Source organism: Lipophrys pholis (genome assembly GCF_963383615.2).
Source record: "Lipophrys pholis genome assembly, chromosome: 4".
In the NCBI taxonomy this organism is placed as follows: domain Eukaryota; kingdom Metazoa; phylum Chordata; class Actinopteri; order Blenniiformes; family Blenniidae; genus Lipophrys; species Lipophrys pholis.
Window position 1 is genome coordinate 26,213,509 of NC_137637.1, and position 12,346 is coordinate 26,225,854.

The following is a 12,346-nucleotide window of genomic DNA, read 5'->3' on the forward strand; positions in this document are numbered from 1 at the left end:
ATTACATTGTTTTCTGGATACAGTGCATGGTGCTATAATTAGGCCTCAGTGCAGTTACAGATTGCTTCTCAATGGTTAATAATAACCACTGAGTTGCGTGCAGACCTGACAAGCAACAGATGAGTGTGAGTTAACTGCTTCTTGAGCCCCTTTGTAACCAGGGGAGTCTGCAAGAGTATACTTTTTAGGAGCCCCCCGCCCCCCAGTAAAGTAGCTTGTAAATCTTCAGTCGGTCGCAGCGCGGCACTCAAAGTCAAAGCAGCTGAAATGTCTTTTTCCACACTTACCTCTTGCTCACCTTTGGAGAACCTCCATTTCTCTTCTCAGTGAGGTTGAGACAGAACCCCCCCACCCCCACCCCCACCCTCCCCACACCGATTGCAAAGATGAATGAGACACATACCTAAATTAATTCCAAACTCTTTAAGAAGAGTCTCTCAAAAGAGAAATGTGACAGATGGGACAAGGCTTTTGAGGAAGTGGAAATGGGTGAAGTGGGTGAGGAGAAGAGAAGGGAAAAGTGGAAACTCGGAAGTGTGAAACATGCCTATAAACTGCTCCCTTCCCCTTTTTATGGTCTGCAGTGCGCCATATGGAGCCGCTATCCTGTTTAAAGAGCATTCAGCTGCCATGGCGCCGCCAATCTAGCATCCGCCCCGCTGAACCCGGGAGAGTCCCGTGCTCAACTGACACACAGCACATGTGTCTGCTGGCTGGGGCCCCGGGGAAAGAAGGGATGCAGAGGAGCATGGGAGCGCAGACCATAAAGCACAAGTATTAGCATCTTTAGGGGAACGCGCAAGAGATGCTACGAGCTTTGGCTCGCCTAAACAGAGAAGAAATGGCTAGATCGAATGGAAAATGGGAAGAGGTTCACAGGAGATGATGGTTGAAAGTGCTACTTTGTAGGCAGAGGTCGGTCAAAGAAGAAGAAAAAAGAGAGAGAGAGAGAGAGAGAACAGTGTGGTTATTTAGTTTGTTGCTCAAGAAGAGGGAGTGAGGAAGTGCTGTAATTGCAAACACACTGAAGTCTGGTCCTAATTAGGGCAACGCAGGGAACAAAAGCGAGATGGAAAGATTGGAGTCACAGATAAATATTTAGGGGGAAAAACAGAGTGAAGAATGAGGGTGAACTTGAGCCTATTTTTATGTTTTGAAAACCCTCTCTCATTTTCATACATATCTTTGGGGTGACAAACTTATTGTTCTCGGTCCTCCATGCCACAGACGTGAGGTTTGTAACCAACGTCAGCAGCAGCTTAGAAAACTCCAGCTATTTTCATTTGAGTTAGAAAAGCCACAGCCACCATGGAAGCAGCCACAGAACAACACCCAGACCCAGTCTTAAAGTCCAGCTCTCCAGAAGCCACAACCCCCCCCCCCCCCCCCCCCCCCACCCCACCCCCCTTCTTAGAAACTCCTTTTTTCCCAGCCAGGCATCCTCCCCAGCAGGCAGATCTGCACTCCGTCGATGTGTCTCTTCTTCATTGATAAGAAGTCTGCTGATTTCTTTCTTTGTGTCTGCCTCTGTCTTTGAATGGAGTGCGATTAATACAAGACTGATTATGTGAATGACTCAAAAAAAAGCTGAATAAGGTGGAATACTTGTATAACAATAATCTGTTGAACCCTGTATTGTTTGGCAAATCCTGCACTTTTTCCTATTTCATCCAGAATAATATTAATCACCATCACAGCATACAGCATTAAACTTACTTTTAAAAGTGACAGAAGTAAAAAAAAAAAAAAAAAAGTCTTAACATTTTACTTTCTATTTTGTACTTATATTGAGTATAGACACTCACGAGTATGTTTGATTTCTTTCCTGCCAGGCAAATCTCCCCCTCTTACAGAGGGAGCTGCTCCACTGTGCAAGGGCAGCCAAGCAGACCCCGGCTCAGTACCTGTCCCAGCATGAGCACCTCCTCCTGAGCACCTCCTCCCTGGCCTCCTCTCCGGACTCTTCTGAGCTGCTGATGGATCCTCCTGAGACAGGGACCAAGAGACACAGCCCCAGCAGGTCAGATGAGACTTCCAAAAACTTTATCTGTGTGTGTCTGACTCGATGTCGTTAAAAAATGCACGTGAGGAATTAAATCTCTGCCGTCTCCTCCTCAGGGCCAAAGAGAACGGTTTCCACGAACGACCACCGGTAACCATGGAGCCCGCCTCCAAGCGGATTTGCACCATCAGCCCTGCTCCCCGACACAGCCCCGCCCACCCGCTGCCCCTCACCGCCCAGCTCCACCCGACCCCTCCACCCCTGCAGCACTACGCCCTCGACGACATCGCAGCGCCGCACATCCTCCACCGTGAGCACAGCCAACGTGTGCTGGAGATCCGCGAGCTGAAAGACCGGCCCAGACTGCCTGGTATGTGCTGCAGGCCCAGTCGGGAGCTCATTAGCCGAACCCTCACTTCATCCAAGTCCAGTTTGTCACAGAAACGAATTATAGAGCGTGCAATTTTCTCACCATCAAACTACCATCTCTGCACTAACTCAGCCAAACCTAAATTGTCTTTTTTTTTTTTTCTTTTCATAGTGGCTCACAAACACAATTAGAGCCGAACAAGCTTGCATTCAAAACAAACACGCACACATATCATATTCTACGCGCAATAATGGGTGGTCTGTGTGTTTGTGTTGCTGAGCCCGGTACATCTCTGGAGTCCCCGCATGTGTATAAACAGAGCCATACTGTCCAAGCCAGGGAGGATTGGATCTACTCTGGTGTATATCTACCCTCCATTTGGGGCTTGTCAGCACTCAGTGGAAACAGCAGTAGCTCACAGACGCAGGCACACACATACAGGCACACACCTTAATATGTTCATGGTAGAGGTGCTGTGTTTACGAGGCCTGAGTCCCTTGTCTGACAGCCTCCCGCCCGCCTGCCGCCACTTAACTCACAGGCACACACACACACGTATAAACACACCAGTCCGCACACTCGTGGCTTTGAACTGATGAACGCTGATGAGAACCAGAAGTTGAGAAGATGTTTAGAAGGAAAGTGAGTGTGTGCGTATGAGGGATCATTATTCTCTTCAGCGGGTCCAGTGCGCTTGTGGCCTCTCGGCAGTTCCTTGCCCGGTTTTAAGAGATTGTGGTTTTTGCGTCGATGTGCATGTCTTTGTGTACACGCCTGAAAGCTGTGCTTTTGTGCATGGATACGGGTAAACATGTCTTTGCTTTCCACATTAACACAAACATGTGCGTGCATGCTACTATTGCTGGTGATTGTATATATGGGCATCGGTGTAATGATTGGATCAGAATCTGATTTGTGTATGTGTGTATATTTGTGTTTGTGTTGTGTGCGTGTGGCTGTAAGGGTCCACAGTGAGTGTCAGACCGGCTGGTTGTGTTTAGAAGTGGAGCCACTCTACTCAGCCTGAGTGTCTCCCTGCTGGAATGCTGTGAGCTCCAGGAGGGGTGTGTCTGTGTGTGTGTGTGTGTGTGTGTGTGTGTGTGTGTGTGTGTGTGTGTGTGTGTGTGTGTGTGTGTGTGTGTGTGTGTGTGTGTGTGTGTGTGTGTGTGTGTGTGTGTGTGTGTGTGTGTGTGTGGCTGACAGCTGACTTCCAGATGTGTGCAGGCTCTGGGAGTTGAGCGTCTGTTTTGCATCATAGGCTTCTTTTTTCTCTCTTTCACTTCACCTTTTGTTGCTCACTGTGCCTATGTCTATCTGAAAGTGGGTGTGTGTCATATTCCAATGTAAAAATGCTATATATGTGCTATGTAAGTGAAGTGTAGACAGGTTTTAAATGATCCGATAATGCTTTTCCTTTTATTTTTATTTTTTATACCTGTGCCAAAGCACAGAATAACCACATATAGACACACCGGGACAGACTTCACTCACTCATTGTCACTTGTGGCTTCTTTTACATTAAGGGGAATGTTAATCACATTGGCCTGTGGTCTGTCTTGCGTATGTTTTAATCAGGCACTAATGGGGGCTACCGTGAGGAGCCGGTTGACCACAGACTGACAGACCGAGAGTGGGCTGATGAATGGAGGCATCTGGATCATGTAAGTGTGCAAACAGGCACCCCTACTGCTAATGGTTTGTGATATAGAAAGAATGTAATTTGTCTTTCCTCGGCGGAGAAACATATTCATGAACTCCTCATCAGCGTTCACAAATCGGAGCTGTAAGAGGTTTTGACACGCTCGCAGTGTTATTCCAAACTGTGATAGTGAAATGTGAGAATCATGCTTTGTTTATTGTATTGACTTATTATATCACGGGTCACGACGGACAGGAACTGCTCCATGATTCCTCGTTCTGACACGTGAGCCAAGGTTAAAATTGTTATAACCCACATGATTAGGAACCTCAAATGTTAATAAATCGTCTGCGTGTCAGTCCATGAGGTTTTTTTTTAAATTGTCCTTCTCTTCACCTTTTAGGTGTTGAACTGTATTGTGGACATGGTTGAGAAGACACGCAGGTCAGTGAGCGTCCTCAGACGATGCCAGGAGTCAGACCGAGAGGAGCTCAACTACTGGAGACGGCGCTCGAGCGAGCAGGAGGACCCACGCAAAGGAGGCTCGGCCTCGGCGCCGTTCTCCAAGACACACAGTCCCCACTCCGCAGAGTCAGGTGAGGATCTGATTTCTACTCGATTATGCTGCAAAGAGCAATAATTCTGTTTTCATTTCCTGTGAGTCCCGAAAGTTCTGACACTTGGTCCAAATGACTTATTTACTGTGTGTTTCATCAACTAAGAGAATCAACAGATAGTTTCTCTGCATTTAAAATGTGATGATGACAGACGTTTCAGTGACAGTTATGTAAATGTAACTAATGAACATGTTTCTTTTTCTTTTCATCGTCAAGTATCATAAATGAGCATCAGTCTCAGTTCATGAGAAACAGATGTCTTTGTTTGGAAAGTAGAACCACTGGCAATTGGCTCTGAGATGCTGATGGTAGATAAACAGCTACAAACCCAGGCCAAATGTCTCCTACGTTCACAATAATAGGACATAATGATGTGGACTTCTTGAGATTAATTTAGATGACATCAAAGTCTGAACACAATCCTGCACAGATTCCCTCCCGTGTCCTCCTCATCACACCCTCTAGTGGTTATTGAGAGAATTGTCACATTTCAGTGTGCTGGAGAGTCCCTCCACAGTTAGTCGGCAGTCTGCTGTGTACTGGCAATGTTCTCTCTGTGTGCCAGCCTTGCCGTCCCCCTGCTGCTCCATAGCCACAGACAGGTGCCAGGACTGGCCTCCGCCATATCGGCCACAGAAGGGCTGTCCTGCCGTCCTGCAGGCTCAGAGACCCAGAGCTGGCTGATTCGCCAGAGCGCCATCTGGGCTCCCAGCCGGAAAGCCTGCCTGCCTGCCTGGGCTCGAGATGCAGTAGTGGGGGTGTGCTGAAAGCTTGGTGGGAAACGGAGGGATGTAAATGAACAGAGAGAGAGAGAAAATCGAGATCAGACATGAGGGATGAAGGAAAGAGGAAATGAGCCAGGCAACAGCATCGCAGAGGCAGAACCCAGTGGCAGCGCAGAGAAGGAATGGGCTGCAGGGAGGGAGATTCGAGGGGAACAGACAGAATATTGACACAGCTTGTCGGTTTGCGATTCCATCCAAGCCAAACACATTCCTTTCTAAAGCTGTCAAGTCTCGTATCAGTCCAAGACTCTGATAACCAACAGTTACGCTGCTTCCATGGCCTACATATCTGCACTGTTTGTATCAGTTAAGAAAATACAAAACTACATGACAAAGATACTGTCTGCTGGGGTGGATTTCCCTTTCTTAGACCCGCGACCCTGATTGAGCTGTTGGTCACACGATTGGGCTTTTTTTTTTTTTTTTTTTTTTTAAAGGATTATAATATCTCTCTATATGTCCATATCTCAGGTGCTAATCCCATCTGTCTTTGCCTTTTTCCTGCAGACTCCCAGCGTGACTTTGTGCCACGGCCAGGCTCGGCATACGTCACAGATGAAATCTGGAGGAAAGCTGGTAAGAAACATGATAGGAATTCAAACTATTGAGAAAAACCTTCGCCGCAAATCCAAATGGCTTTGACTTAAACAATGACTGAGATTGCGGAAGAAACGCGCTCTGGAATATTTTCACACACATTGGTGCCAAAGCTGAAAACCAATTCAGCTAAACCCGAAACCCCTCCCACCCTTTTCGATAAGCAGAAGAAGCAGTGAATGAGGTGAAGCGTCAGGCCATGGACGAGGTTCAGAAAGCCGTAGCCGAGGCCGAGCAGAAGGCCTTCGAGATGATCGCGTCCGAGCGGGCAAAGATGGAGAAGACTGTGGCTGAGGCGAAGAGAAAAGCTCAGGAGGACGCCGTCATGGTCATCAACGAGCAGGAGGACTCCAGTGAGGTGAGCAGAGGAGATATTTTATGACATCGCACAAACAAGTTCAGCAGTTCAGTACATTTTTACATCAAGCAGACAAACTGACAGGTTTATAATGAATCAGATCTGACCTCAGGGAATATTTATGTGTAGGTGTTTATGACGGTCAGTCCTCATGTGCTTCACCCCTTAAATCTCTATGCAACTTGACTTCTTCGCATGTATCTGGATGTATTTCTGCAGATCACAGTGCATTTAATTGTTAATGGGGCCTTTAAAAAAAAAAAAAGATTAGATCACATAAACACATTCATGGGTCAGGAGGGAATAGTCAATATGTGTTGCTCCAGATCTTGACGTCTGAAAGCTGGAGGGATTAATATTCATTTAAAGTGGATCAAATGACTTTGTCTAATTCCAAGGGGTCACTCAAATGGGGTAATGTTTGTGAACATAGTGGAGCAATGAGCAAATCGGCAGCCAGTTATTTCTCTCAGGAGGAGGCGAGCGTGAGCCAGAAACATAATCCCAACTGAACGATGAAGTCACTGTTTGCTTACAATTGCACCGTACACAGTGGATGCCAGCGTTTTGTTTGCACGTTAATTGGAAGAGGTACTCGGAACACTTCGAGAAGCTTGTTAGTCACACATGGAAATCTTACACTTTCCTCTCCCCCCCCTCAGTGTTGCTGGAACTGCGGTCGCAAAGCCAGCGAGACGTGTAGCGGCTGCAACGCCGCTCGCTACTGCGGCTCCTTCTGCCAGCACAAAGATTGGGAGAGACATCACCTCATCTGCAGTCCGGGACTCCAGGCTCAACCCAAACCCGTTTCTGCCATTACTGCAAGTAGGGCAGCTGCTGTGGCGGCGGCGGCGGCTGCTGGAGTGTCTCCCGTCGGCCCGGCCGGGGTCAAAGCTCCAGACAGCGTGCCTTCGATCTCCAGTCCAGGTGGAGAGAAAGCTTCAGTCGCCTCGAGATCCTCCACTCCCTCCACCCCCGCCTCAGCCCCGGAGACCAACGGACACTGAACGGCCGAGCGCTTCAGCGGTTGTCATGTCGTCGACGCTCTCCATTAACCGGGACGGTCCAAATCAGCAGCATGAGGAAACTATTTGTGGGTTAAGTTAGGATAACAGATTTTTCATCATACTCTTTGGCAGATAGAAAAAAAAAAAGACAGATTATGGACGACTGTTTGAGTGATATGTCAACTGGGACTCGGGCTTTGGCAAGGAACAGAAGGACTCGTCTCGAACGCATCTATTGGATGAACAGATCTCCCTAACAGATGGAAACGTGTTTCTCATCCTTCCAAAAAAAAACCAAATCTTGGATCTGTGCGTCGAGGGGAGAAGAGAGGAAAAAAAAGAGAAAAGAAAAGGAGGATGATTGATCTTGGTTTATCTCTGGCTGCAGGGAGGAAGTTATGAAAGGAAGGCATATGAGAAATAACAGTGGAGAATAAAAGAAAAAGAATGAGGTATAAAGACGCTCCAACTCCAAGAAGTGATATCCTCACTTTGTTGTATAAATTTAAGATGGGTGGGGGTGGGGAGGGGTGGAGGTTGATGTAAACAGTGTAATAATAGTACCAGCTCTAAAGCGTCAGTTTGTGTCCTGTAGGAAAAGAAACTATCTGACAGTAGACCATGTATGTCGTCTCTGCAGCTCCCCTGTACAAATAAATATTTGCTCGCCAACTTTTTGTCAGGATTTCATATGCGTGAATGTCAAAACAGTCGTGCTGTCCGTGAATATTGTAAAGCATATGATTTTTTAAAAAAAACTTTTTTTTTTTTTTTTGGTCAAAGCAATATTAAAATGACGTTTTCAGGTATTTCAAGCCATTTCTGCACCACCAAAGTTATGCGTCACTAAAGAACGAGTCGTCGTCATCGCTTGTGACTGTCACCGTCTTTCGCGGAAGAATGGCGAGTAATTCACACACGCCCACATATTGCATCATTACCCGTTCAACCAGGGGGTGTCAAACTTATGACCATGGACCAAAACCTTGGGATGACCTTGTGTAAAAATAAATAATTAAAAATACAGAGAATATTCAAACTCCAACTTTCAATACAAATAACTGCTATTCCTAATTTCTCAGTGGGTCGAAGATGATAGAAATAGTGGAAATGCTCCTGTTAAAGCAGTAGAACTTAAAGTGAAAGCATCAGTATCTCATGAAAAGATGCACGCTGAAGGCTGCAGAAAAAAAAAATGCAGCCAAGAATTTTTTTTAACTTTTTTTTTGCCAAAATCAATCGGGAGAGAAATTTTATATTTTTTCAAGATTCATTCATTCATTTTTTTTTCTGTTCATATCAAGTTTTTGTAAAAAAAAAAAAAAACGATGTGATCATTTCCAGAATGTCTAGTACATCCCTGACTTAAAATGAGCTTGACACCCCTGAGTTAAACCCCCCCCAAAAAAAATTAAAATCTTGATTTTAAGTTCTGATCTTCGGACTTCTTCAGGAGGAACAGTGGTGATGACTGGATCAAGTGAGCACAGCAGCTGCTCACTCCAGATTTCCCTTTTTTTTTTTTTTTTTTTTTGTTCCTCCGGTTGCAGTTTCACTTTGGCGCTTGTTCACGTCACCAGCTGTGGACGACAAGAGTCCGATGTTGATCTTGAATTTTCCCGCCATTGCAACGTTTGCGTCGGACTGTCCGTTCAAACAGTAGTGGTGGAATGATGCATAAAAGGATGATGGGTCTCGGTTTGATGTGACATTATCTACAGGGAGGAGCCTCTCCGATGCCGTTGCGATGGTCCAGGCGCAGAGCAAGCGACTCTGTCCCACAGAGAATCTCAGGAGTTAAGCTGTATTTGTGTGTACAGATCATATCTTGTTGTTTTTTTTTTCGGTCCCGGTTAGGTTCAAGTCGGACACGTTCGCGAGGGAATCGGACTCTATGGTACTCTGCTGTTACAACTGAGATATGTCTTGTTTTCGTTTGTTGTAAGATGACTTTGTAAAATATTATGAGAGATTGCCTTTATTTTGTGAGCCACACTCTTTCCTTCATTCTTTCAATCCGTTCTTTTGTTATGAAGCGTACCTTCATATGAAAAACATATCTTGACATGAAGTATGAAATAAAGAAGTAGAGTTGCTTCAGAATGTGTCAGACCCGGCCTGTGTGTGTCTCTGCGTGAGGGGAAACTAATGAGGGGTAACAAAACATATAGAGGAATTTTATTTAGATGCAAAAGAGTTCATGGAAATGCAATAATCTCCCTTCAAATGAAAATTACAAGTATGAAAGCATCATTACTGGGATGGTTTTGATTTCAGGGTCAAATATGATTTTATCACAAATTAATGGAAAGATATCCTACTTTTCATGTGAAATGCAGGTCAGATGTAGAACACACACACACACACACACACACACACACACACACACACACACACACACACACACACACACACACACACACACACACACACACACACACACACACACACACACACACACACACACACAGAATTGTGTTTTTGGACCATTTCTCGGGACGTTCTCTCAACTTGCATTCATTTCTTTTAGATTCACTTGAACACACACACATTCAGGCTTTTGTTGCAACAACTCAAAGAGTCAGAGCGAATAAAGAATGGACTCCCCTACTTGAATAATGACATGATTTTTGCATAAATAATCTGATTAAAGCTGAATGAATACTATTTTCCAAGTGATAAAGAGTTCTAGGAGCAGGGCGAGCGTTAAATGGTCTGAGGTTTCTCTCAAAGGGAGCATCTAAATCTTGCATCACATCTGTGGCCTTAATGCCGTGAATCATTCAGTGGCTCCTAATTAAATATGCACGAGACATCTCCGAGTTCAGGTGAGACGTAATGAGAAGGCTTTGGTGAGATTGGGTTATTGTGAAGTGAGTGGGAATTCCTGCATTATTTATAATGTTTTTCTCTCCTTTGAAGTTCATGTTTTGTTCTGATTGCATTGGAAAGTTCTATCATATACTGCCCCGCTTGTTGGCTACCTTTTACATTTACTTCACTTTATATGACGTTTTGCATCAAAGTAGTGATAAAAGAACTGATCTTAAACGCCTGCAGGATGAAGAAAGATGTAATATCCCATTAGACCACAAGGTGACACTGTAAGCTTTTTATTGAGAGGAGAAGAGTTGCGCTGTGAAGTCATAGAGGGGGAACTATCTGAAGGTCAATTTGGGAAATGTCACAGACATTTATTTTAAATACGAACTGTAATGAGTATTTTAATGTGATTGACCTTCATCAGACTGAGACTAAACCATTTCAGATGTGATATTAGTGGACTGATCCATGCAATGTGCAAGGAAATAATCCCAGGAAGACACAAGACAACCACGCACACTCAACTTCACACCTCGGGGCAATTAGGGTCACCAGTTAACCTCACATGCATGTTTTTGGATTGTGGGAGGAAACCGGAGTGTCCAGAGGAAACCCACGCACACATGGGGAGAACATGCAAACCCCACACAGAAAAGGCCCGGATGGTATTTGAACGCAGACCTCCTCGCTGTGATGCAAGAGTGCGAACCACTGCACCGCCATGCAGCCCCTACGATGCTGATTCCATCAAAAGGTTATTCCCATGATCCTTAAGTTCTTTAAAACTCACTTTGACTCACATATTTGAGGCTCCACGTGTTAAAAGCCGGTGAAGCTCACTTTAGACCAGCAGGCCAAATACAGTTAATAAATAACATGACAGAACAAAAACCTTTCAATACACATTTTTTGTCCAGTAAAACCAGCAAAACTAGTTAAAACAGGCTACGGGCTTTCGCAGTAAAAAATTATTACATTCTACATTTATGTTTATTTATTTTTTCTTCTGGAGCTTATTTGATAATCAGAAAGCAACCTTCATTTACATTTAAAGTTTTATTCCAGTACATATCAGTTTTGAACTCCCATTACGCCCTTTGCATCACCACTTCTTCTCAAAAGCTACAAAGCACAAGACATGCTCAGAAAATATTATCAGATTGAGTTTGAAGCTGTGATGTATAAAACACCAACATGCCTGTTTACGCGACAACGTTTCACGTGACAACACATAATCCGTAAAAAAATAAATAACGCAGTACAACAAAGTGAGAGAAACATCCAACCCCTGCAGGTAAGGACTTATAGTGAGATCAGGTTCGGAAAGCAGCAAGATTCTAAATTGATCATTTTTGAATGGATCTGAAATCCAGCCTGACTCTGACCATGTGCAGCATGTAAAAACGTCCCCCGTGTCTGGATGGTGAGAATACTCAGCTTAAGTTTGCTGGTTTCAGACTGCGGTTCCACTATTAAAGGGACTCAGCAGAAAAAAAAACTCTCCAAACTCTTAATTCTAGTTGTTCACAAGAAGTTTAGTTTGCTGCCCTTTATGTAAAAGCAAACTTTTCCCTTTAAGGCATTTATTTTTTATTTTTGGTAGACACTTTATAATAACTTTCATGGCATTCAAGAGTTTTTCTTTTGTTCTGTTCTTCAGAGAAAGACTTATTTTTATTTATTATTTTTTTTTATAGCCCTGCACCACAAGGCCACTTCAAAGAAAAAAGTGGAGTCAGCAAACACTCTGGTGTTTTCTTGCGGGCCGAGGGCTGTCTCAGTGTGTGGGGAGCGACTACTGCTTGTTGCTTGGCAGGATCGCTGCCGCACACTGTCGTAATGGTTGCAGAGAGAGAGGCCGGTTTAATTATGTGCCTGGTTCCCGTCCCGATGTCTCACTGGAGGGAAAGTAATGGAAGTCGCTTCTGATTCTGATCTTGTTCTCGAGGCTTGTAATGGAGTGATGGTTAAAAAACAACAAAAAAAAACAACAACAACTGCTACAGTATGCAAAGAATGCTGGGAAAAACAATGTTTTCGCCTCCACTTTCTTTCTATCGGCTCATTATTTTCTAACTTCTTCGTCTTCTTGCGTCGTCTCGTAAATGGTGAAAAAAGCCACTCAAGTGGCTCCGAGTCTTCCGCAGT

At 44.7% G+C, this 12,346-nt stretch overlaps 1 protein-coding gene across 6 annotated transcripts in view; it reads left to right on the plus strand.

The window, feature by feature from the left end:
* The window catches only part of cbfa2t2 (CBFA2/RUNX1 partner transcriptional co-repressor 2), a 28,671-nt gene extending 21,081 nt beyond the window's left edge, over window positions 1–7,590 (plus strand). For 4 of the 6 annotated variants that reach the window (XM_080462007.1, XM_080462012.1, XM_080462010.1 and 1 more), the window contains exons 5-11: window positions 1,833–2,020; window positions 2,119–2,372; window positions 3,948–4,033; window positions 4,415–4,607; window positions 5,921–5,989; window positions 6,178–6,368; window positions 7,031–7,590. In XM_080462007.1, coding sequence (XP_080318133.1) covers window positions 1,833–2,020; window positions 2,119–2,372; window positions 3,948–4,033; window positions 4,415–4,607; window positions 5,921–5,989; window positions 6,178–6,368; window positions 7,031–7,375 — 1,326 coding nt within the window. In that variant the 3' untranslated portion in view covers window positions 7,376–7,590. Of the gene's footprint in view, window positions 1–1,832; window positions 2,021–2,118; window positions 2,373–3,947; window positions 4,034–4,414; window positions 4,608–5,920; window positions 5,990–6,174; window positions 6,369–7,030 lie in introns of all 6 variants that reach the window. The other 2 variants (XM_080462008.1, XM_080462009.1) reach the window with 1 other exon arrangement.
* Window positions 7,591–12,346: the final 4,756 nt, after the last annotated feature.